This window comes from Sphaerodactylus townsendi, linkage group LG14 (assembly GCF_021028975.2).
Source record: "Sphaerodactylus townsendi isolate TG3544 linkage group LG14, MPM_Stown_v2.3, whole genome shotgun sequence".
Lineage (NCBI taxonomy): Eukaryota > Metazoa > Chordata > Lepidosauria > Squamata > Sphaerodactylidae > Sphaerodactylus > Sphaerodactylus townsendi.
In genome coordinates, this window is record NC_059438.1 from 40,474,511 (window position 1) to 40,501,082 (window position 26,572).

General features: G+C 45.1%; 1 protein-coding gene and 1 long non-coding RNA gene across 2 annotated transcripts in view; one reads left to right on the plus strand and one right to left on the minus strand.

The window, feature by feature from the left end:
• RALGAPA2 (Ral GTPase activating protein catalytic subunit alpha 2) overlaps window positions 1-26,572 on the minus strand; it is a 182,494-nt gene that overhangs the window by 82,372 nt on the left and 73,550 nt on the right. The window contains exons 17-23 of the mRNA XM_048515372.1: window positions 12,788-12,916; window positions 7,783-7,908; window positions 6,550-6,608; window positions 5,037-5,145; window positions 4,552-4,662; window positions 3,070-3,138; window positions 1,333-1,470 (exon numbers count right to left, since the gene is read on the minus strand). Coding sequence (XP_048371329.1) covers window positions 1,333-1,470; window positions 3,070-3,138; window positions 4,552-4,662; window positions 5,037-5,145; window positions 6,550-6,608; window positions 7,783-7,908; window positions 12,788-12,916 — 741 coding nt within the window. The remainder of the gene's footprint in view (window positions 1-1,332; window positions 1,471-3,069; window positions 3,139-4,551; window positions 4,663-5,036; window positions 5,146-6,549; window positions 6,609-7,782; window positions 7,909-12,787; window positions 12,917-26,572) is intronic.
• Window positions 10,323-11,002, plus strand: LOC125443633. The gene is made up of 2 exons (XR_007246154.1): window positions 10,323-10,441; window positions 10,598-11,002. It is a non-coding gene; the product is annotated as an uncharacterized LOC125443633 (long non-coding RNA).

The following is a 26,572-nucleotide window of genomic DNA, read 5'->3' on the forward strand; positions in this document are numbered from 1 at the left end:
GCAATGTGTGATTGGTGTTTGGAATATGCTGCCACAGGAGGTGGTGATGGCCACTCACCTGGATAGCTTTAAAAAGGGCTTGGACAGATTTATGGAGGAGAAGTCGATCTATGGCTACCAATCTTGATCCTCCTTGATCTCAGATTGCAAATGCCTTAGCAGACCAGGTGCTCGGGAGCAGAAGCAGCAGAAGACCATTGCTTTCACCTCCTGCACGTGAGCTCCCAAAGGCACCTGGTGGGCCACTGCGAGTAGCAGAGAGCTGGACTAGATGGACCCTGGTCTGATCCAGCAGGCTAGTTCTTATGTTCTTAAAAAGTTGTCACAACAGAAATTACAAAATTTACTGAATTTGATAGCAATGAAGGAACAGGAGTGGAAAAAAAATATCCCAATAAGAAAGAGATTGTGCAAAGCATTAAGATTTTACAACAACAAGTATCAATGCTGATGGTAAAAGAAATGGACCAAATCTGAATTTTACAATACACCAACGAGCCAGTAAAGATGTTAGCAGCTTAATTAAGAAAGACAAAAGAAATAACAATTGTGAAAAAACCCGAGGCCTTTTGGTTGGGAATAATGGATGCAGACTTTCCTAAGCAATACAGAACTTTGCTCATGTAGATGACAACTGCAGCAAGGACTTTATTTGCACAAAAATGGAGAGATAATAAGATATCAACAAAAGAGGGCTGAATTCTGAATGCTACAGAATATGCAGAAATGGCAAAACAGACGTTACTAAGAGACAACAGTTTGGATACTTCTTCATAAAACTGGACACACTTGACAGAATACCTTTTGCAAAACTAGTCAAATAGAGCAGTCATGTCAGGATTTGAAATCTAAAGACATTGTAATTACCAGAAGACACATAAGAAAGAATTACCGAATTAACATGTTTAATTGTATGCTTTGAAGTTAGAGTTCACCTGTAGTCAAAGATAAGATAGCTGAAAGTCACCTTATGATGTGTACTGGGTTGTGGTTTGGTTTTGTGTGTGTGTATGTTTCTGTGTTTTGTGTTGTCTTTTTATGTGAGAAAATAAAGCATATCAAAAAAGAGAATTGCACAGAAGTTAAGCTCCCACACAAATTGTACTAAAAACTATATTTTGGACTGTAATTCAGTAGTTCAAGTGAGTCAAACAAGATGCTCTTATTACTGTTTGTTTTCAGGAATAATCATGGTGCTAACTACAGACATCATCCCAAAAGAACATAAACTCAAGTGTTTTATAAACTTGTTTCATTATGCTTCTTCTAATGACAAAAATTATAATTAGGCATTGGGAACACAAGCACTTAGAGATAATCCTTCACACTTACCCGATAGATATAATCAAGAAGTGGAGCATTAGAAGAATTTGGATCTTCAAGACCAGATGTAAATACAGGTTCCAGCAGCATTTTGAGTGGCAACGTCATACACCAATCCAGTAAGCAAAGTAATAATGAAACTAAAAACTAAAAACAGGAAGATGCAAACTATATTAGCTCTACTGAGAAAACTGCCCAAACTTTGATTCAAGTTGGCGAAAATATACATACAAATGAGCTACGCCCATATTTTTCTGACTGCTAAGTCAGATTCATCAGCTTGGCTGCAAATACCAAGCATTAAGAGCTAGAGAATTTGGGAGTTGGACAAATCCAATCTCCCCCACCCCCACTCTACAGTACTCCACTCCACAAGCTACAGTGAACAGATGTATAATCCCTGTACAGCGTGCATCAGACATCAGATTTTTCTTGACATGTATGTTTTCACACATGTTACACTCATGTTACATTCAACTCATGCACAAGAAGAAGAAGAAGAGTTTGGATTTATATCCCCCCTTTCTCTCCTGTAGGAGACTCAAAGAGGCTTACAATCTCCTTGCCCTTCCCCCTCAAACAAACACCCTGTGAGGTAGGTGGGGCTGAGAGAGCTCAGAAAAGCTGTGACTAGCCCAAGGTCACCCAGCTGGCGTGTGTGGGAGTGTACAGGCTAATCTGAATTCCCCAGATAAGCCTCAGGCGGCAGAGCTGGGAATCAAACCCGGTTCCTCCAGATTAGATACATGAGCTCTTAACCTCCTACGCCATTGCTGCTCCTTGAAAATCACAAATTTATCCAGGTAATGGCCCCAGTTTTACTTGTAAAATGAGCACGCACTGGCTTTTTCTTACATATATATAAGAACATAAGAATATGTATGTAAGAACATAAGAGCGAGCCAGCTGGATCAGACCAGAGTCCATCTAGTCCAGCTCTCTGCTACTCACAGTGGCCCACCAGGTGCCTTTGGGAGCTCACATGCAGGATGTGAAAGAAATGGCCGTCTGCTGCTGCTCCTGAGCACCTGGTCTGCTAAGGCATTTGCAATCTGAGATCAAGGAGGATCAAGATTGGTAGCCATAGATCAACTTCTCCTCCATAAATCTGTCCAAGCCCTTTTTAAAGCTATCCAGGTTAGTGGCCATCACCACCTCCTGTGGCAGCATTTTCCAAACACCAACCACACGTTGCGTGAAGAAGTGTTTCCTTTTATTAGTCCTAATTCTTCCCCCCAGCATTTTCAATGGATGCCCCCTGGTTCTAGTATTGTGAGAAAGAGAGAAATTTTTTTCTCTGTCGACCTTTTCTACCCCATGCATAATTTTATAGACTTCAATCATATCACCCCTCAAACTTCTCCTCTCCAAACTAAAGAGTCCCAAACGCTGCAGCCTCTCCTCATAAGGAAGGTGCTCCAGTCCCTCAATCATCCTCGTTGCCCTTCTCTGCACTTTTGCAGGACATACATGCGTTTACTGTAACATGTGAATAGGGTTAGTGTTCAGTAGCTATTCAAGACAATTTGACTAAAGCTGTGGTTGGACACATCCAGCTCCAGACTATTTATTTTAATCCTGGGAACACACAAACACTGTTATGTAGGTAAGTGTGACCCCCACCCCCTCCGTAGCACACACTTTACTGCAATGAAAGTATTGTAACATTAGTCCCATATTTTACAAGAAGATCAAATCCCACTAACAATATTGTGACTAAACCGGCGGCAGTTTCTCTTCACGTACCTTCTTGTCGCTTTCCACAGAGGAGTACTCAGCACTGGGCAACAGGAATGAGATGGTGGCGACAGTGATCTGCAACACACACAAATAGCCAAATGAGAAATGTACAGGAAGAGGTTTTATCTACCAAAGCCAACTGAGAACGCAGACCTGGCTCCGTTAGACTGTTAAATAAACAACCCCACCCCACCCCCCAAAAACAAGCCAGCTAACTCCCCAAATAACTTGTGTCATATACTCTTCCCCACCCACCTCTCTGTTCCCTGAGAAAATAAAAGGAAAAAAAAACTCCACTGGCAGAACTGCCAAATTTTACAACAAATAATGGATTTGGATCCAGTGGTACCTTACAGACCAACAGGTAGGAATGGAGATTCCTGAGTTCGAAGTGGCTAAGTGGCGAAGTGGCTAAGAGCAGGTGCACTCTGATCTGGAGGAACCGGGTTTGATTCTCTGCTCTGCCACTTGAGCTGTGGAGGCTTATCTGGGGAACCAGATTAGCTTGTGCACTCCAACATATGCCAGCTGGGTGACCTTGGGCTAGTCACAGTTCTTCTGAGCTCTCTCAGCCCCACCCAGCTCACAGGGTGTTTGTTGTGAGGGGGGAAGGGAAAGGAGATTGTAAGCCCCTTTGAGTCTCCTATAGGAGAGAAAGGGGAGATAAAAATCCAAACTCCTCCTCCTCCTCCTCCTCTTCTTCTTCTTCTTCTTCTTCTTCATATGCAGACGGTGGGAAGATCTTCCCACTTTCTGACTGTGATATAAGAAGAAGAAGAAGAAGAAGAGTTTTGATTTCTATCCCACCTTTCTCTCCTGTAAGGAGACTCAAGGTGACCTGCAAGCTCCTTTCCCTTCCTCTCCCCACAACAGACACCTTGTGAGGTAGGTGGGGCTGAGAGAGTTCTGAGAGAACTGTGACTAGCCCAAGGTCACCCAGAAGGAATGTAGGAGTGCAGAAACACATCTGGTTCACCAGATAAGCCTCCACAGCTCAAGTGGAGGAGTGGGGAATCAAACCCTGTTCTCCAGATTAGAATCCACCTGCTCTTAACCACTACTCGCTCACAGATCTCAATTCCTGCTTACATATGAGGAACGGAACGTTGACTCTGAAAAGCTCATAGCCTGAAAATCTTGCCGGACTATAAGGTGCTACTGGACTTGAATCCAATATGGCCACCCTCCTGAAACAACTGCAAGGAAAACACTTTGAGTTTAAAACATTTAATGCAAATCTGCGCATGCTTGCCAAGAACAGGAATTGAATTACAACGGCAGCATTTGTGAATTGTGCAGGTTTATAATTTCCATATGAAAGAAGCTAGAAACTCTTCCCAATACTGATAAAGTATATCAGCTGTGTTTGTAAGTTTATTCTTAGTTTATTCTTAATTCACATGTTGAATGATAGAAAGAGGAATATTCATTAACTAAACATATCAGTTACAAAAAACCATACACGAACGTTTTGGGAAATAAACATACTTCAATCATTTTTCTTGGGAGAGAAGATTCATATTTGTGAAGTTTTTCCCAGTAAGATGTCAGCAGTTGAAAGATATCACAGGCTATTTGAGCAATCTGCTTGTTTAAGAACTGCAAAGGCGAACACATGCATCAGTTAGATAGAAAACCAGGACAAAGTGCTCCCACATTAGCGGCACACAGTTTTTCAATTATTCCTTTACACATATAGAGTCTGCACACGACAGAAATGCAACTTCATTACAATTCTTCTTAATCTGCATTTTTTTTCCTCAGGAAAACAACAGAGGAATAATGTAAACACCAGGAAATTGAATCTGCTTCTTATGGACAAATCAGTTTTATGCCTTTTGTAAATACCGATCATTCCAATGTGGCTCACTTAAAATTACTCAATGTAATACCAAAGAATCTTCCTAACACCCCAACTCTCACTTCAAACACCTGTTGTGTGCAAACTACATGGATTCATGCCATACAAGTACCTTCAGTGTCACACCTAAAACATTTATTGCATCCTTCACTTGAGGGTGATTTGTACATTGTGTTAATTCTTCACATATCCAAAGTCCAAGGCAGCAAAGAGCGAGGCACCTTCAAAAACAAGGAAAAGATCATTTCGTTACTCATGCCATCTCAGATCCATGAAAAGCTTTCGTTGGCTTATACTCTCACAGAAGTGCTAAATTTTAACCTTGGCTATAATTCTGGTCTAACAACAGTCTTTGGCCAATGCTTCTCATGAGGTCTGTCATGTCACTGTTGGTGAGTTAGTCTTGGTGAGTTCCGCAGGGCCTGCAAGACCGAGTTGTTCCACCAGGCTTTTGGAGAGGCCGGCCGCTGATGTGGCCCCCCTCCCCACTTCACCAAACCTGGATAGTATAATCAGGAGAGTCTCCTAAAGACACCCTGAAAGTTTGGTGCTGCTAGCTTAACAATTGCACCCCTGACAGCAGGCACCCCCCACGTTTCCCCAGATTCTCCTTTTAAATCCACCCCCTTCGGCATGGATTTAAATGGAGAATCTGAAGTCCCCAGTTTAAACATTGAAAGTGATGCTGTTTCAGGGTGGGAGAGAATCCACCCCCAAACAGCATCACTTTCAATGTTGTTTTAACTGGGGACCCCAGATTCTTCCTTTAAGGTGGATTTAAAAGGGGAATCTGGGCTCCCTAGTCTAAACACCATTGAAAATGATGCTGTTTGGGGGTGGATTCCAGCATCACAGCGGGCGCCCATGGGGTGGGGCGCAAATGCACCAGGCTCCATTTTCTCTAGCTATGCCTCTGCCCGGAGGGGAGGGCAGAAGGGACTGCCAGCTGGGAGCCCAGCCAGTGGGGGTGGGGCAGGGGAGTCTGCATTCCCTGGCCTCGTAGAGCTGCTTTTATAAGCACTGAGGCTGGGGGGTGGGGTTTGGGGAGGTGAGGCCACACCCCCAGGGTCAGGTGGGGGCATGGCCCCTCCCTGCAAACCCACCCCATAAAAAATCTATATCTACGTCCCTGAAAGAGCCTGCTGGATCAGACCAGAGTCCATCTAGTCCAACACTCTACTACTTGCAGTGGCCCACCAGGTGCCTTTGAGAGCTCACATGCAGGATGTGAAAGCAATGGCCTGCTGCTGCTGCTGCTGTTGCTGCTGCTGCTGCTCTTCCCCCCGAGTACCTGGTCTGCTAAGGCATTTGCAATCTCGGATCAAGGAGGATCAAGATTGGTAGCCGTAGATCGACTTCTCCTCCATCAATCTGTCCACACCCCTTTTAAAGCTATCCAGGTCAGTGGTCATCGCCACCTCCTGTGGCAGCGTATTCCAAGAGAGTCTTTTTCTGAATGGTAACCAAGGGGTTTTCCTGGCTACCCCACCCTTCCCAGATCAGAGGCTGCATTCTACTGGAAGCACTGCCGAACACTTCTAGGGTGCTCAACCCAAAATGCGGCCTTTCTGGACAAAATGTACATTTGGCTTCCACAAGATTGGCGGTTTCATTCAGCACGATACCTGGCAGCTTCGCTTGGCTCATCCGTAGCATTCTTCAAAATGATATTTATGAGGTAGCACTAGAACAACAAAAATCATGACCAATAAGCAGCTTCCTTTGAATGCAGATTGCAGAAAATTCTCTACCACTCAGTTGCCTCAACGTAAGATGGGGAAGATTAATACGGACGAGATGGAATAACGGGACTTCCCAACGATTGTGAAGGGATCTTATCAGGTGCTTCGTAAACAGTCAGTTGTTCCCAATGTTACATTGAATATTTAATATTTAAATTTAAATAAATAATAATCCTACCCAGCTGTAAAAGGGAGCCTCATCACAGGTGAAGAATCTATAATTCATTAAAAACGCTCTTTCCCACCCAGGTGCAATTTTTTCTTTTGGAATGACAGGTCTGACTGTTGTTCTTGAGCACTAGTTCAATGACATCAATGACTGCAAACCCTTTCTCCAGCCCAATACATTTGAGCTGGCATGCTGAAAGACAGCTGGCATGGTGCCGTGCAGAGGTCTGCAACCTACGGCTCTCCAGATGTTCATGGACTACAAATCCCATCAGCCCCTGCCCGTTTCTTTCCCTTTTTTTAACAAGGCCACCCTCTCTTTTATTGGCGGCAGCATCCAGAGTGCTATTTTTTGTGTGTGTGTGTCTGTTGCCTGTGTCTGTTGCCACAAAAATGCTGGCAGGGGCTGATGGGAATTGTAGTCCATGAACACCTGGAGAGCTGCAGGTTGGTCACCCCTAGGTCACCCCGGTTCAAATCCTCATTTGTACCGTGTGCCTTTACTGGGTGACCCTGGGCCAGTCACACAGTCTCAGCCCTGACCCTAGCTAGTATTAGGATGGGAGACCCAGAAGACCAAGGTTGAAATGAGGAGGCAGGAAATGGCAAACCACCTCTGAACGTCTCCTGCCTGCAAACTCTGCTGGGGTTGCCAGCTGTGACTTGATGGGGAGGGAAAATGCTGAAGACAGTGAAGCAAAGGGATTTGAACGGAAGATTAATAGATACGTTTTTAAATTGAAGGCATGAAGGTGCCTAACACGGAATCAGGCCCTTGGGGTTCATGAAGGTTGGTATTATCTGCTCAGACTGGCAGAGGCCCTCCAAGATGCCAGCAGTTGCGCCCGGGACCTTCCGCATGCCAAGAATATGCTCTACCATTGAGCTCTGACCCCCCGCCCCCGTAATTTTAAATCATTAAAATCAGCTAACAAAGCTCATATTTACTTTGACGTCAGCGGTTCCGGTGATGATTTCTGCTTCTGCAGCAGGTTGCAACAGTGAGATTTCTTGATACAGATTTGGGAAGCAAACCAGAGAACCAAGAATGGTATGAGCTTCTAAGTGGGGAGCCTGTAAGTAGAACGTACAGGGGAAAAATAAATCTTGTCAATTAACGGAAAAAAATGAAATAAGGGCATTTTCCTCTTAGAGCCAGCATTGTGTGGTGGTTAAGCGCGGCTGGACTCTGATCTGGAGAATTGAGTTTGATTCCCCCCTCTTCCATATGAATGGCAGAGTCTAATCTGGTGAACCAGGTTTCTTTCCCTGCTCCTACACATGAAGCCTGTAGGGGGGTCATAGTTCTCTCAGAACTCCCTCAGCCTCACCTACTTCATAAGATGTCTGTTGCAGAGAGAGGAAGGAAAGGAGTTTGTAAGCTGCCTTGAGACTCCTTACGGTTGAGAAAAGCGAGATATAAATCCAAAACTCTTCTGCTCTTCTTCAGTACAGAACACTGTCAGTAGGGCTGATCTGGCACCGGGGTTCTGGAGTGGTCTTTAAAGGTCAGCTGGGATAGGGGGATTGCTGTGTTTGCAGATAATCGGGGCGGAGGGAAAACTGCGCCCGGGGCACACGTGTGCCCTGTGCTCCTGCCATGCCCTGGAACGCCCCCACCACGCCCTTGCAGGGATGCACGCCCGGTGCGGCGCCCCCCCAGTGCTACGCCACTGCAGATAATACTGGCTATGTGTGATATGGCAGCATATCTTCGTCTGCTGATTAATCCCACCCAGAGGAGAGCCTTGGCTACTGCAAGATGTAATGTGCTGCCATCAGCCCTGCTGGTGGGAAGATGTAAGAATATGGAACGTTCTAAAAGAGTTTGTTCATGTGATATGACTACGGTTGAAACACTGGACCATTCTCTGTTTCTATGCCCTAAATACAATAAGGTACGCATGAAATACATGAATTCCATTTTCCTGCAATGTTCTCAGTGGCATGAGTGTTATAAGATCCCCAATCTCCTGAACAGCTCTGATGTGCTCTTTTGTGAAACTGTTGCAAATTTTATACTGGAAATTAGTAATTTTAACTGCACTTCTTAACCTTGTTTTGTTTTAAAATTTTGTCCTGTTTTGTATGCCAGTAAAGGCTTGTGTTGTGTCCTGGCTATGTTCACTGGGGCAGCAATTGGTAGTGCAGCAAAGGCAGCTACAGAGGTAGAGGAACATAGAAAAACCATTGAATTCTAGATTGATGCTGTGTATAGTGTATGAATTCCTGTATACTGAGCACCACATACAAGTTCAGAATAAATGCCTAATTTAGCAACCCCTGCAGTTATAAACTTGAAGATAAATGGGTAAAAAGCAGGCGATAGAAGTTGCTTCCCTATCAACTGGCTAGCCCTTTTCAGTAATATTGTTTGGCAAGCTTCTTGTTGGCACAGATGCTAGGATTGCCAACCCCTTTCCTATACTGATTGCTGTGAGTTTTCTGGGCTGTGTGGCCGTGGTCTGGTAAATCTTGTACACTGGACAGCGTATAACAGACTTCCCTCTGTGATACACCTCTGAAGATGCCAGCCGCAGATGCAGCGAAACATTAGGAACAAGATCTACCAGACCACGGCCACACAGCCCAGAAAACTCACAACAACCAGTTGAATCCGGCCGTGAAAGCCTTCGACAACCCTTTCCTATATTTCACTTTACTTCCTAACAGCAGAAATTAAGGGTATCCTACAGAAAAAAGCTCTTGCCTTCCAGCATCCTTTTTGGTCTTCCTGAGTCCTCAATTTTGTGAGGTTTGATGTTCCTTGTGCAGGTTACTGTGGTGAAATGACCTTAATTTGCAGGTTGGTATAAGTTTTGGAACAGAAATGTTTAATTAGGACTTTACTAACGTTCAGAGACTAGCTTAACGTAGCAGGAAAAAGTCTAGAGAATGGGCAACTCTAGTTTGTTTTCCACCTGGCCAGCATAATGGCAAGTGCTGAGTAAAAATGGGTTGGGTTTAGACAGCAAGTCACATGACCAATGGGGGGGATAACTGAAAACATCAGTGCTGCCTGAAGCAGAGATTTTCAACCCAGGGCTTGGGATCCACAGGCAAATTGCCCTCGGCTGGGTCAGAAGCCCATAACCAAAGTGTCCATTGTGGGGAGAGGAAGGGAAGGAGTGTGTAGGATGCTTTGAGTGTGGCGTAGGAGGTTAAGAGCTCGTATATCTAATCTGGAGGAACCGGGTTTGATTCCCTGCTCTGCCGCCTGAGCTGTGTAGACTTATCTGGGGAATTCAGATTAGCCTGTGCACTCCCACACACGCCAGCTGGGTGACCTTGGGCTAGTCACAGCTTCTCGGAGCTCTCTCAGCCCCACCTACCTCACAGGGTGTTTGTTGAGAGGGGGGAAGGGCAAGGAGATTGTAAGACCCTTTGAGTCTCCTGCAGGAGAGAAAGGGGGGATATAAATCCAAACTCTTCTTCTTCTCTTCTTATCGTTGAGAAAAATAGGATATAAATCCAACCTCTTCTTCACAGAGAGACAGCAAGCTCAAGGGCACCATGTTGCAGAGACAGCTGGGCAGATGCCACCCACCGCACACCCAAACACACATCCCATTGGAAGTAATGCAATGCAAAAGACTGACAGCTACAGGTACATGTTTTGATGCACAATGAAGCCTACATCCAAATGCTGCTGATCGTGTGCACTGACTGCTCTCAATGTGACTGGCATTTAGTTGCCCCTGCGACAGAGATATATTCCCTCTTCTTTAATTTAAATTTTTTTATTTGACTGTCTTTCTCACAGGAACTCAAGGTGAATTGTGGGATATAAAACAGGGCAATCAGACAGCACAAGACAACCAATGAACAAAGCCACCAGGACTACGATTACAGAGAGAACAATGCCAACAACCAACTAAAGCAAGATATACTATTACGAGACAGAATATGGATTACATGGTAGAGGGCAATGCAGTTAAAGGAGGTCCCCCCGGGAGGGTTTGGTTTTAGTTCTCGGATGCTGGTTGTATTGCTGGTTGTAATGCTGTTTATTGGTTTTAACAATGAGACAGGGCTTATATTATATTTGTACTGGTTCTAGCTTTGCCCTGTCTGTATATGTGTATTCTGTACACCATCCTGAGCCCTCTGGGGGAGGGCGGTATATAAATCCAACATAAAATAAAAATAAATAAAAATAAATAATAATCATTGTGGTGGACTACAACCCTCTTCCACCATAAAGGTGTCTTCCTGGACAGTTCCATGGTACGCCAGTTCTAGGACTATGGTTCCATAGTCTAGAGAACATGCATAAAAATGACGTCCTGGCCGGTTCCATTCTTGGAGCATGAATAAATTAGCAGCGTCTGTTCAAGCATCATGAAACTGCCATGAAGATGTCCCCATATAAGCCTCTTTGGAGACAGAATGACTGGTGCATGGTTACAGTCAACATACAATTTCCTTTAGATAGCACAGTAAGTAGAGAATGAAATATTTTCCAAAGAATGTATTTAAATTAGCCTCATGCTGTTCTGCCTTGGTTTCCCTTCCAATTATTGAAATCGTGTTCACAGAATCAACTGTTATAGAATGGTATACCTTAATAGTTTTAAATGGTTTTCTGGAGATTTTACTGATTGCCCAAACTATTGCTGTGACATCCCCTCACCACACAAAACAAAACAAAAAAACTTATTCCCCAGGGAAAGTATAGTTGAGAAGCGTTTGATAGATCCTGGATGTCAAGACTCCTAGAATATTTGTCCCAGTTGTTTACTGGTGTTAAAATTCTTGTCCATTAGCAGACCGGACTAGGTTTTTTAACAGGACCGCCAATTGGAAAAAGAACAAAGAGGAGTATTTTTATCTAAGAAATAAAGACCAGATACCTCAAAATTGCTGTTAAATTTAAATTAATCTCCTCAATTTGCACCACACAAGCTTCTAGGTGCATCTTGCACATAAATAAATAAATACATCTTTGTTCAAACCATTACACTTGGAGTACTAACATATTTGGCACATACGGCGATAATCATGGATTTTGAAAATGATTTCTTCTTTGCCAATGCTCCATGCAACGCATTCGATACCTAGCAGGGAAAACTGTGCGGATGCTTCTCAATTAACTACATTTGTTTCTCCACCCCCCCTCCTTTACAAAAAAATCCCCCTAACAACATACCAGGGTCGGATGTAATGTGTTTCCCCCAGATCTTTTACAGGGCTGCTTTGGTAATTCCCCTTTATCGGGATAGAGTGTGTCCACACTGTCCAACTCTTATTGAAACACTCAAACATATTCTGTTCAGCTGCCCAAAATAAAAGCTTTTTAGGAATGCTTTAGTATTAGGGCATAGGTGTCAAATTCGCAGCCCTCCAGATGTTATGGACAACAGTTCCCATAATCCCCCTGCCAGCATGATGCTGGCAGGGGATTATGGGAACTGTGGTCCATAACATCTGGAGGGCCACGAATTTGACACCTGTGTATTAGGGTATATAAGTAACTGTTCTCCAAAAGCGAGTACTGTAAAACTATTGAACAGTAACAATCCTATGGTGAGGGGAAAACAGCCCAGTTTCTGCTGCAGGTCTTGATGGTACAAGATATTCAACCTATTTTGTCTTGAATTGTTCATTTTTCCCTGCTGTGATTTTTTACTAGTATTCATGCCTAATAAAAGGTTCTGTATGTATGTAGGTAATATTCTGAAACTCAAGTCTTGCTTTTAGAGTGCAAATGGTGCTGCAGGATTAGTGAGGATATGATTTCTTGCCCTTTGTCCTTTTGATGAAACACCTTTGCAGGCCCAGAATGTCATCTTAGCCTACAATTTCACACCTCAGCTGCCATGGTGTCTGCCCCCAGAGCCTAGTTTCACATGGCACTAATGAGCCGACACCTGTTAAAAGCAGCGAAATCTGAGCCTTGCCGAAGACGGTGCTGGCTCACGGGAGTGGGGGCAGCGAGCATTGCCATACTTACTTCCAACATGTTTGTACTCAGCACTCTGGCAGCAGCCGTTATGAAGTCTCCGATCAGCAACGTGAAGCCAGGTAAGCCCAAGAAGAAAAAGTTGGTGGGGCAGTGCCTGATGACAGTATTCAAGACATCCTGGAAAAGGAGAAAAAGCACAGCTTTTAGTTGCACAAGGTGCTAATTTCGTTTAGATGCTGGAAGTTGCGCACACCAAGAGCTTTCCCAGGGGACCATAAGCATCACCTTATTTAACAGGGCAAGATCAGGTGAGTTATCTAGCAACACGTTTATCCACACCCTGTGGGAGATCTGCTGTACAGGGGATAAACTTGTTGCAGATTACTCACCTGATTTTGCCCTGTTAAATAAGGGGATACATGCATTCGTTCACTGGGCAGAAATACCCAGAGAGAGAGAGAGAGAGAGAGAGAGAGAGAGAGAGAGAGAGAGAGAGAGAGAGAGAGAGAGAGAGAGAGAGAGAGAGAGAGAGAGAGAGAGAGAGAGAGACGGAGAGAGAACATCCAAAAACTGACGGCATTTGACAGAGCTTTTGTTTCTCTGGCCCTTTCCGCATGGCGGGGCCACACAGGAACAGCACCCCAGGGACCGGTGTTTTATCATCCCTGGGCCGCTGTTTTTGGCCCCGTGTGGAAAGGGCCTAAGGTACACAAAAGCTCCCATGCTACAGTGATCCTACAGGGGTAGGGAACCTGCGGCTCTCCAGATGTTCAGGAACTACAATTCCCATCAGCCCCTGCCAGCATTCCCCCCACCCCCCCCCCCCCCCCCCCCCCCCCTCCCCCTTTTCCCCCCCCTTTCCCCCTCTTTCCCCCCTCTCCCCTCCCCTCCCCCCCCTCCCCCCCCCCCCCTCCCCCCCCCCCCCCCCCTCCCCCCCCCCCGCCCGCCCCCCCCCCCCCGCCGCCCCCCCCCCCCCCCCCCCCCCTCCCCACCCCCCCCCCCCCCCCCCCACCCCCCCCCCCCCCCCACCCCCCCCCCCCACCCCCCCCCCCCCCCCCACCCCCCCCCCCCCCACACCACCCCCCCCTCCCCCCCCCCCCCCCACACCCGCCCCCCCACACCCCCCCCCCCCCCCCCCCCCCCCCCCCCCCACCCCCCCCCCCCCCCTCCACCCCCCCCCCCCCCACCCCCCCCCCCCCCCCCCCTCCCCCTCCCTCCCCCCCCACACACACACACACACACACACACACACACACACACACACACACACACTCTCTCTCTCTCTCTCTCTCTCTCTCTCTCTCTCTCTCTCTCTCTCTCTCTCTCTCTCTCTCTCTCTCTCTCTCTCTCTCTCTCTCTCTCTCTCTCTCTCTCTCTCTCTTCAACCCTCTCCTTAAGGCAGACCTGGGCATTATACGGCCTGCGGGCCACATCCGGCCCGCTGGATGACCCTGACTGGCCCCCCTGCCGTGCTGGGGAACGAGGCGTCTTTGAAAGCCCCGCAGAAGCCAGTTGCCTTAGCTGTCGGCTTCTGTGGGGCTTTCAAAAGTGCCTCGCCCCCCTGCCTTTTGGCCCGGCCCTCCACAATATATTCTGTTTCTTATGCAGCCCCATGGAAAAAATAATTGCCCACCCCTGCCTTAAGGCCTATTGTTTTTCTCCATTAGGGTTGGTTGGGCTGAGGAGGCGGGAGAGATCATTCCCTAGTAGGCTGCAAAGAAAGACCCTGACTCCGTTGGGGGTGGGGGAGGGGGGACAAGAACAGGGCAGCTGTGGAAGCTATTTCGTTTTAACTCTTCCACATAAACACATGAAGATGCCTTAAAGCAAATCAGACCACTGGTCCATAAAGGTTCAGACTGGCAGGAGTGCGTCAGGGGTTCATATCACCTGTTTCACGTCACCTGGTACCCAATCCTTTTACCCGGAGACATTGAAGAATGAACCTTCCCACCTGCCATGCTCTAACCACTGAACTGGGGCCCCTCCACACCCCCTGCCCTTCTGCCAAGACCACCCACAAGGCAACTGTTGGCTCTGCTGAGAAAAACAAGCTCACCTGAAAACACAATTAAAAGAAAAACAACTTGTCTCCGGGCTTAGCAGGACTCCAAGTGAATATTCTGTAGGACTGGGCTGCCTCTCAAGGAATAGCATGAAACGGACTGAAGACCACAGAAGTGAAAAGGAGGGGCTACTAAGCATCTTTTGCCTGCATTTTGTTCTTGTTGTCTAGGAATAGATGCTAACATGTGAGTGAAAGGATGGATCTATATGACTTTACCTCTCCACATTCAAAAATCAATTTTACTGTTTATTTATTTATTGTTATTTATTATTTATATTTATATACCGTCCTCCCCGAAGGCTCAGGGCAGTGTCCATCAACACTAAAACAATTTAAAACATCAAATACATAATTTACAATAAAATAATATATAAAATACTAAAACTACAGATGGCTTCAGCCCCTCCTTCCCCCTTTATGTACCCACGGGAGGCCAGATGTTCTTATGGCGGAGTTGACATCACCCGGGTGGCCAAACGCCTGGCGGAACAGGTCCGTTTTACAGGCCCTGCGGAAACTTTGTAAGTCCCTTGGGGAGACCCACAGTTCACCCTGGAAGCCTGTTCCCACCAGGTAGGGGCCAGAGCCGTGAAGCCCTAGCCCTTGCTTAAGAAACCAGCCGGATCGCCTTGGGGCCAGGGATCACCAGTAGATCCGCCTCCGACGAGCGGAGGGGCCTAGAAGGGCAGTATAGGGAGAGACAGTCCCTCAGATAAGCAAGCTTATGTCAAAGGGCCAAAACAATATACTACAAGAGGAGGAAAGTGTTGGTGAAAATCATATTGAAATAAAAGTCGAAACCTCACATTACAACTACACTTTTGCTAGGAAAATCTTATCTTTCAGGGCAATCGATTGAAAATTTAAGCATTAGACCAGTGACAGTGAACCTTTTCGAGACCGAGTGCCCAAACTGCAACCCAAAACCCACTTATTTATCACAAAGTGCCACTATGGCAATTTAACCTGAATACTGAGGTCTTAGTTTAGAAAAAACGGTTGGCTCCAAGGTGTGCATGACTCGGGAGTAAGCTTGGTGGTAGTCAGTGGCTTTGCTTTGAAGCAACCATACAACTCTTCCAACGGGTATATCATGACCCTAGGAGGGTTTACTCAGAAGCAAGCCTATTGCCAGCAACCGAGCTTACTCCCAGGTAAAGTATCGTGCTTTAGTTCTTCGCATGAAAATCAATGGGGTTTAATAGTGCTTAACAGGGTTACTTACACTGCTTCCCCAAAACTAGGTCTTAGGTTTAATGTTAATAATCAAACCCAGTGGCCTAGGCCAGCCTAGATGTGTGTGTGTGTGGCGGGGCAACTCTGTTAGCGCGTGCCCACAGAGAGGGCTCTGAGTGCCACAGGTTCACCACCACTGCATTAGACCATCAACTCACTTTCCCATAAACTACATTTTCCTCTATGTTTCTAAGAAACTTTGGTTGCGTCTTGGTTTAAAAACATAACATAACGTTTTAATCTTCAGGACCTGTTAAAAGATCACAGAAAATTGCTGAGGCACAGAACTTGTAAGCATTCATCTTCCTCTATCACAAACCAACATGATGGATGTTTTTACACAAACATGGTTTAAAAGGCAAATAAGTTGCAGCCTCACGGCAGCCGTCGTTTTCACCTACGAAACACCACTCAGGTTAATGTTCAAACAGGTTTTAATCACTTCCCGTGATACATTTTAAAGGCAATATCAGCCAATGCAAACATTGTGAAAGAATGAGCAGATGGGCGCTGGAGCTCATAAAGTAGCTGGTAAACTCCTGCTCAGAAGACAGAACAAAAGATCCACCTTTCCCATAATTAAGGGGCTGATTAATGCAGTGGGCTCCTCACAACACACCTGTAATTACTACAAGAGGTGAGCATTGTGCTGCGCGCCTAGTGTCTGAACAAGCTCTCTCTCAGCAGATGGAGCTGCATCTCTGTTGACATATGCTGCAATAAAAAAGACTCATGAATCTTGGCATGAAAGGCAGCGGAGAGGAGCATTTTTAAAGATTAATAAGTACTAACTGTTAACCTGGCTGCATTTGCATCAATTCCATGCGCCCGCACAAGGGAAAACTGCATGTTTTACTTCTTTCTTTCTGGACTCTAACGCAATAAACTAATGCTGGGATATTCCCAGAAAGAGGCAAGAGAAGCGACATATCTGAAAGCTCAAAATCCTCACGGCTTCATTTCTAAAATGAAAGAGGGCTGGGCTCGAGCCCTCTACCCTTTCTCCCCATCCCAGATGTCTTTGTTTTCTAAGGTTATTCAGCCAGCAGACAAAGACACAAAGGGTACAGTTCACCGGGAAGTTCTGCTGCGCAGGTTCCGGCGAAGTGAGTGAAAAACAGAACTGTGCAGATTACAGACGTCCTCTCAATTGGCTGAAAGAAGGCGGCCAAACTAAGGATCTGGACTCTGGCTACCACTTGAGGGAGAAGCGGGAGCAAAATGGCAGGGGTGGGGTGGGATGGGGAGAGATGGCGTCACACAATGCTGTGACACTCTAGGAATTTCCCAAACCACTGTGGTAAAAACAGTAGAGACTTGGGAAATCCTTGGAGAGCTGCTGACCACACAAAGTCGCTTCTAGGTTCACATGAACCCAAGAAACTGCCTTGTACTGAATCAAGACCATTGGTCCATTGAGGTTGTTATTGTCTACTTTGATTGACAGCATCTGTCCAGGGTCTCAGGCAGCGGTCTTTCACATCACCTACGGAAGGTGGGCAATCATTTTTTCCATGGGGCCGCATAAGAAACAGAAAATATTGTGGAGGGCCGGGCCAAAAGGCTGAACTCAATTCTGCATAATAGGGGCTGATAAGTGACAGACAGGTGCACAGATCAACTTGGAATCAGTGGCAACAGTTCTGCATACAACACTATTTGGCACAAAGAATCACAGGCTTAACCTACCTGCATAGTTGTCCACTGTGACCATCAAGCAAGTGGGGAGACTTAAGTCCCTTGACCTACTTTTTTCATTGACTGGCGCTTTTGAAAGCCCTGCAGAAGCCGGCAACCAAGGCAACTGGCTTCTGTGGGGCTTTCAAAGGAGGGGAACGCCCCAGAAGCCACTGTGCGAGGGGAGTGGCCTTTCTCAGAGGCCCTTTCCGGCGCAGTGGAAACGTGAGGGGGGAAGAGGGAGGGTTAGCGGAAGAATGAGCATCGTGGTTCTAAACAGGTCCTCTTAGGCCAGGGCCAGGTCTGTCATACGGGCCAGTCAGGGTCATCCGGCAGGCCGGATGTGGCCCGCGGGCCGTATAATGCCCAGGTCTGACCTACGGCCTTGCCCTTTCAACTGGGGATGCCGGGGACTGAGCCTGGGGCTTCCAGCATTCCAAACAGACGCCACTAAGCCACTTGACAAAAGAGTTGCCACCAGCTGACAACAGAGGTTATTCCTCTTTTTTTTAAAACAGATTACTATGAATTATAGTCATAAGACTATTTTCCCCCTAACTGCTTATTGATTTAATGCTATCACTTTAACCAAGATGGGTTTTATTGGTTGCCTTGATCACGGCAATGAAAGGGTCTGGTAAAACAAAAAATATGCAAAGTTAACCAGTGTCTTAAATTTAGAGAGCCCGCAGCAATTTCTTCACATGTCCAATAGTAATCACCGTTTCCCAGGATGAAACAATAAGGCCACCTTTATGATCTTGAGAACACAAAGGGTGGGCAAGCAAGTGGCTCTTACGAGACAACACTATTGCGTAAAGAAGTGTATGTCACAAAGAACTGAGCGACTGCACAACACTATGTGAACTATTCCTTGTCACATTTTATAAGCAGAGTTGCATTACAAAGAAACATGAATGTCAAATTGCAGTTGACTTATTTATTTGTTTGTTTGTTTGTTTGTTCAATTTGTAGGCCGCCTCATCCCTGAAGGGCTCGAGGCGGCTCACAACACGGCTGTTCTCCAAGACAGCAAATCAGTACAACATAAAACTTAAACCCATTAAAACTTAAGCAGCAGTTACTAACAATAAATATAGATTAAAACAACAGAAGTTGTGTAAAAACACACAGGCGCCCAATCTAAAGGCCAAAAGAAAGGGGAGGGAATAGGCAGGGCCCAAGATGGAGTCAGGGCCCATGGAGTTATGGCAACCTGTAAGATTTTCAAATATAACAACCCTGGACTTAGTCGTTTCTCATCCAAGTACTAACCAGGACTGATCCTGCTTTGTTTCCAAGAGGGTGGGGTGTGATGCCCCGGGCTTGTGCTGGTGTGTGGGCGTGGCAGGGGCAGGTGTGGGCGTGGCGCAAGGCGAACACGCGCCCTGGGCACAGTTCCCCCTCACTCCACCCCTGCCAAGAGCTGATGAGATCTGGCAAGTCTGGACCATCGAAGCCAGGGGAAATGTAATTAAACCATTGAAAAAAAACCTGGGGTGCTGTGTGGTTTCCGGGCTGTCTGGCCGTGTTCTAGCAACATTCTCTCCTGACGTTTCACCTGCATCTGTGGCTGGCATCTTCAGAGGATCTGAGGATCTTCAGCTCCTCTGAAGATGCCAGCCACAGATGCAGGCGAAACGTCAGGAGGGAATGCTGCTAGAACACGGCCATACAGCCCGGAAACCATACAGCACCCTAGTGATTCCGGCCGTGAAAGCCTTCGACAATACATTGAAAAAAATATGGCTATATCTGGCACCATATTTTCTCATCTACTATAGCATCATGTACATTTGTATAAGCGACATATACTTGAAAGGATAACATCTAACTTATTTACACATTTAACTTCGCAGGTTTTCTTTTCACACCGAGTCTGAAACATAGTAGAGATTAAGCAAGAGAGTTCCATGCTTGAAGTAAACCACCATTTTTTCTTAGTGAACAGTAGCCAAACAGGAACCTTAATTGGGTCTTCACAGCACAATGGAAGGAGGCCTTAACTTTTTATCTCCCACATATCATTTTCCTTGCCTAAAATGGAAGAGGAAGGCCCAATGTGAGGTGGATTGACTCAATCAAGGAAGCCAGAGCCCTGAGTTTGCAAGGCCTGAGCAAGGCTGTTAACCATAGGATGTTTGGAAGGTATTCATTCGTAAGGTTGCCGTCAGTCAGAAGGACACACACATCAAAGGGTCTTGCAGTTACCACGTGCCCATTGGGGTAAACATACAAGTCAGCGCTAGGCACCTTTCAAGTCCACACAACAGACGATTAAGCTTACAGGCCAATATGCACTTATCTGGGAATAATCCTGACTGATCTCGGGGGCCCTTTCTTATGAGTAAACAGATTAATATGGGGTGCTGTGTGGTTTCCGGGCTGCATGGCCGTGTTCTAGCAGCATTCTCTCCTGACGTTTCGCCTGCATCTGCATCTTCTGAAGATGCCAGCCACAGATGCAGGCGAAACGTCAGGAGAGAATGCTGCTAGAACACGGCCATACAGCCCGGAAACCACACCGCACCCCAGTGATTCCGGCCGTGAAAGCCTTCGACAATACAGATTAATATGATCTGGCTGTAAAGGAGGAACTCTGCACAATCCTATGGTTTGATCCTGGGCAATTCCTTTGATGTACATTGTACCAAACATACGCTGACCCAGCTTTACAAAATAAAAACTTTCCAGAATCTAAAACTCTACAGTGTCTCCAAGCAACCTGTTTGACCCCGCAGCATGGCTATTTTCTTCAATTCCTGTCTATTGTGCTGCTACTAGAAATCCTTGATGTGGATCTTGCCCGAAAGGCTGGAGAAACTGTTGCTTCCTCCTGGTTTTTGATGTCATGTAGCTGTTTGGAAAGTACCTTAATGCCCAGAGACACCATTAATCTTTTCTTGAGGGTAAACATGATACACTCTCCAAGCCCCGGCTCATCTTGGCAGACCGTTTTGAGCCCTCTTCAGTTTGTCTGCCTGCGGGTAACATCTGGTGGCTTAAACTGGACAAAATATCCCAGTTAAGTACAATATGCACAGCAGGTCCTGTGAACTCTTGTTGCACGACTCGATTATTGCTGAACTGGAAAAGATTATTTCCCTGTTTCTTTCCCTCTTTTTTTTAACAAAGCCACCCTCTGGACCACTCTGACAACCACTACGTCAGACTACACAGAGAAGCCATTGAAATTCACAAGCACATGGACAATTTCAACAGGAAGGAAGAAACCATGAAAATGAACAGAATTTGGCTGCCAGTGTTGAAAAACTCTAGAATCAAGACAGTGACTGATCAGCTCCACACAAACACAGGACAACTATAGACAATAGCAATCAAAGGGAACAAAGACCAGGATACTTCTATTCAGATCCAGCCACCTATTGACCTTGCTATCTTCATCGTTACTCCCATGCTACAGACTTCTCTGTGACTCACATGCCAGGCTACTCTATTCAGATGGCCTCACCTTTTGACCTCACAGTATATATACTCCACTTGCTTTCCATTCCTACCATCAGATCATCTGAAGATGCCAGCCACAGATGCAGGTGAAACGTCAGGAGAGAATGCTGCTAGAACACGGCCATACAGCCTGGAAACCACACAGCACCCCAGTGATTCCGGCCGTGAGAGCCTTCGACAATACAAGGCCACCCTCTCTTTTATTGGCGGCAGCATCCAGAGTGCTATTTTTTTTGGGTCAGCCCTGTGTCTGTTGCCACAAAAATATCTGAAGAGTTTATGCTAATTTTGTAGAATTCTATATCTCTCTAGGGAAATAGGAGACCAAAGGAAATTCAGAGGTCAGGTGATAGCTTTAATATGAAAATAAAATCCTCTACATCCAGCCCTTTATCACAAGGGAAAATTATTCACCAAAGGGAAAATTATTCATCTACACACTTTCTGAGCCCTAGGCAGCCAACATATATATCACCAACCAGCTAGCTTCACATTATTCAAACAAGGACACCCCCCCCCCCAAAAAAATCTAATCTGACAAAGGTTAGCTTCATCCCAAATGTTTTTTTGGAATCTATGCAAATTCTTCTCTGATTTGCAATCCCCAATGCATATTAAAGGAGACTGCTGTGCATAGTCAACTTACATGCTGACATTTAGTTTTTCAGACTATAAGAATAATGACCAGATAATTGTCTAATGATCCCAATCAACTGATGAAGCTGGACGGGACAGGGAGAGACACCTAAATAAATGTGCAAGGGAAACTCTAATCTTTTCACAAACGACAGTCAGATCGCTCTGGGATGATCTACCCGTTAGTGATCAGCTACATTTTTATGATGAAAATTTGTTTTAGAGGTCTACCTGTCCTTGTGAGGGGATAAGTGATTTTTATTCTTTTGCTTAAAATATAGGTAACATCAAACTTTACATGAACAGCCTTGCTCAGGTTTTGCAAACTGGAGGCTGTGGCCGCTTCTCTTGAGTCAATCCATCCATGTTGCGTCTCCCTCTTTTTGTGCTGTTTTTCTGACTACAAAGTGACTGAGATTTCCTCTGGTGAAGACTAACACAACACAGGATGGTGAGCACAAATCAACATTCACATTCCTTTCACAGGATAATACAATTAATTTTTTTCCTCCCAAATCATATTTAGTTTACTGATGCTACACAGATTTCACACATCTTGGGGCAGTGTCAGATCGATCCATTTCCCCCTGGATCTTGATTACAAACACAACTGTGCTGACGGATGAAACCACTACAAAGTCCACCTGAGTTTAACTCATCTTGGCATGGCCCTGGGGGCAGCTACTAAAGTTGCCAACTCTAGGTTGAGAAATTCCTGGAGGAGGGGGGAAGTGACCTCAGCCAGATATAATAACATAAGTCAAGTGATAGCGAACTATTTGGCCTTGGTGTGACAAAAATTTGGAAAATGCCTAACTTGATTCTGCTGGTATGTCAAACACCCCCCCCCCACACACACACACACAAAAGAGAAACAATTCTTTACATATTTATTTTAAAAAATACAGTTCAATCATACGTGGTGCTACTTACGGTATAAACAAACATCAAATAAACAAAAATGACTCAAACAGGGAGAATAGCTGTCAGCAGTGGTTGGATCCAAAAAATTTAATAACAGGTTCCGATGGTGGTGGGGTTTAAACAGTGGCTCCGCCGCACACACGCACCTCCAGTCCCTATTGGGCAGGGAGGTTGCTTTAGTAACCCCTTCTCGGCACTCAGAAAAAATTAGTAACCACTTCTAGAGAAGTGGTGAGAACTGGTTGGATCCCACCTCTGGCCGTCAGGTATTGGTGAGCGTTGGCATGTCACCCAAAATGTTGTGGCATGTCAACTTGACACACGTGTCATAGATTTATCACCACTGGCATTACAGTCTACCCTCCAAGGTGCATTGCAGTCTACCCTCTGGCATTACAGCCTACCCTCCAAGGTGCATTTTCTCTAGGCGAACTGATCTCTGTAGCATAGAGATCAGTTAGTATGCTGGGCGCTCTTCAGACCCCAGCTAGATCTGCGGATCACTGATTATTTACAGATTTGTTCTTAATCGCTTCTGGGGGCTGAAGGTGTGGGATGTTTAACCTCACTCCTCAACGGTAACCTTTTTAAAGATAACAGCTTGTGACTCAATTTTCATTTTGTGACTGACACCGACTGAATCTAGACTGCCACGTGTTTCTGACAAAGTGGTTTCGCCGAACATTAAATGCCGAAAGATAAAACTCGACCTGTCAGGAACTGAACCAGCAATTTAGGAAGAGACGTTGCCTCCTGAGAAAGCAACAACACGAGAACATCTGCTTTATGCCAGCAATCTCGCAAAAAACAAAAAAATCAGGTAGTTCAAACAGACCAGGTTGCTTCTATTCTTTCAAAGTGCAAATCCATAAATGTAAACAGCGCCGAGCAGCTTAAAGCCTAGTAAATCAATCATTTTAATTGAATGCTAGGTACACAGCAACTGGAAAACAGCACAAGCCACAAGAAAAGCACATGGAGAAACAGAAATAGGCTGACTTATTCAGTGCTTCCTTCCGTCTTTCATAATTGACCTATACATGTGTAAAATAAATTTGGTTGATTATGGCTCCAAATCATCCAACAATTACAGAAGGTGAAAATTTAAAAAGAGGGATTTGTTCTGGAAGCACTTTCATTGTCTACATAATTGCAGCTGTATAATTTAGTGTTGATGTTGTTACGGAAAAGGACGGAAAGAACCATTACAAACTCTTGCAGTTCAAAATTATGCACCGCGGTGCCGTAAGTGGGAGAACAGAAGGGGGAAAGTCTCCCGGCTCTGACACAATAACAAAGGATTAACTCTATCGTCTTACTGACTCGGTCACTGTCAAAAGTGCTGGCGCTAAAAATTGTTGCAAAGATCACTTAAAAATACCTCCCCCCCCCCCAAACCACTTACTTCAAGTTCACAGAGAGGCCACTTATAAAAATGCCCCTTTCTGATTACTGTTCAAACTATAGCCATTTCCAGATGTAACACAATAGCCCACCATCTGTCTTCGAAAGACTCTCGGTTATCCCTCACTAGAAACAAGCTGGTATTTTCACAGATTAATTCCTGCCTTTAATTATGGAGAACAGGACAACATTGTGGGTGACTGAAGAGCTTACCTCCTTTTCCTTTTTTTGAAAAGGAAAGGGACGTTTAAAGAGATTGGCAGAGTTTTAGTATTCATTTCCACAGTACAGCCTCTCCTAATTTAAGAGGTAGCCCGAGACCAAAAAAGTTCAGTTGCTGTTTATAAGCATAAATATCTTAATGAAGGAAGCAGTAACCAAAGGGGGTCAATATCTAAAAGAATTGAGAAACCCCACTTGTTAAAATATAGTACATCCCTCAAATAAAATCAAGATATTGAAATACATATTTGGTATTTGGTATATTCTCTCATTTGGTAGTGACTGGGCAAATAGGGGATTTGCAGGAAAGTATAGCGAATGGTTTTGTGGGCTTTCCCAGTCAACTGATTTCCCCCCTCCTCGTGCCTTGAGAAAACAAACATAAAACCACATTCTCCCCCATACTGAAAAGTACAACCTCCCTACCCAAAAGAGCTGGCCAAATTATAGATCACGTAAATATATACAAGTCCTCTAATGGGCATAAATGTGGCTTTTGTGGTGGCAGAATTCAGCAATTTTAAGCATACAGTTATTTCCAGAGCCTCTAATTCCAGTTAATTTTCACACCAGTTGCATGATGTAATTTCTCAAATTAAAAAAAATATGAAATGATGCAACAATTGCACAGTCTTGCTCTTTTAGCTGTGAACCTCAAGGCTTTTCAGCAAGCAGAAAAGGCAAGTAACTCTTGCTAAAGGCAGGAGTGTGGGAGAGGAAACAAGCAAGCAGGGGCATCAGCACCAAATCACATCTAAGAGTGCAGCAGCCAGCCGGCTTTTGGGGCTTACAAACAAAAAGGCTGTTGTCTGTAAAGGACTTACGTTCAATTCCCTAGCAAGAGGAAACTCTGAACAGAATGATGGAGCACAAGGCTTATAACTGCGCCACTGACACATTGCAAAGGGGGTTAGGAACAAACACCGTGACTATCTAGTCCAATTCAATAAAGGATGAAATGTCCACTACGATGTGAAGTCTCTCGTGTGCACACCCGGCACCTTCAACATTAATTTCCTAAGATAACTGAGAGCACCCAGAATAGATTTCACAACGTAGATGTTTATAGAGACAACAGACAAAATCAAAACTCCATCAAATTGGAAATTAGCCTGATATAGCAAATTCCAAAGATCACCCTGCAAACAATGCAAACAAACATTTTCAAAGCGGAAGCTGTGAAAAGGAGTCCATGAAGACTAATGCATTTGTGGTGGACTAATTTGCTGGGAACCAGGGTCCACGTGTATCTGAAAAAGCAGGCTGTGGTTCGGTAATACCTAGGACAACCATGCATTGGTTGATATTTGTTATTCCAAATATTTGAAATTTGTCATTTATTTGTTATTCCAAATAAACCTGAGAGATCCCATAAAAGCTGTTGCGTCTTCTACTGAAAATTTACTCACAAATATGAAGTTGGATGCAGCAACACTAACGCCCTATGAGAATACTGCCCAATATAGGGAGATCTTGATTTGCTGTTCAAGGTAACATTTTATTTTACACGCTTCAATTTTGATATATAACTACATGCATTATTAGTTAGATTCAGTCCGTAGCACCCTACGAGACCAACAGGGTCCTTTTGACAGATGAGTTTTTAAACTCAAAGCTCCCTTCAGCAGACTCTTGAAAACTTAGACCCCCCCCCTCCAGTGGTGGGATCCAAAAATTTTAGTAACAGGTTCCCTTGATGGTGGGATTCAAACAGTGGCGCAGTGCCAATGGGGCTGGGCGGGGCACGACGGGGGCAGGGCATTAATAATTTCTCTGTTACTGTAAAAAACTCTTGCTGTAAAAAAAAGTTCCGAATTTCCAGCTGATATCTTTCTGTCCATAATTTAACCTCATTCTAGCAAGTCCTGTCGTCTACTGCCAACAGAAACAACTACTTCTCCTCTAATTGACTGCCTGTCAAATACTTAATACTTTCAAATACTTGTTTTTCTTGCAGGAAATCAAAGAAAGGATGCTCGCCTTAAACAAAAGGACTTTACCATGTTCTAAAGAGCATGTTTTTAAAGTAGCCCAACGGGGAGAATTATCCCGTTTTCTACCTTCGCTAACCAGCCACACAGGAAACAACAGGACTTTACGATTTTGGGACCTAATGGAATTTCTAACGGAAAAGCAGACCCAATTAGTAACCCCCTCTCGGCACACACCAATAATTAGTAACCCACTCTCGGGAACTG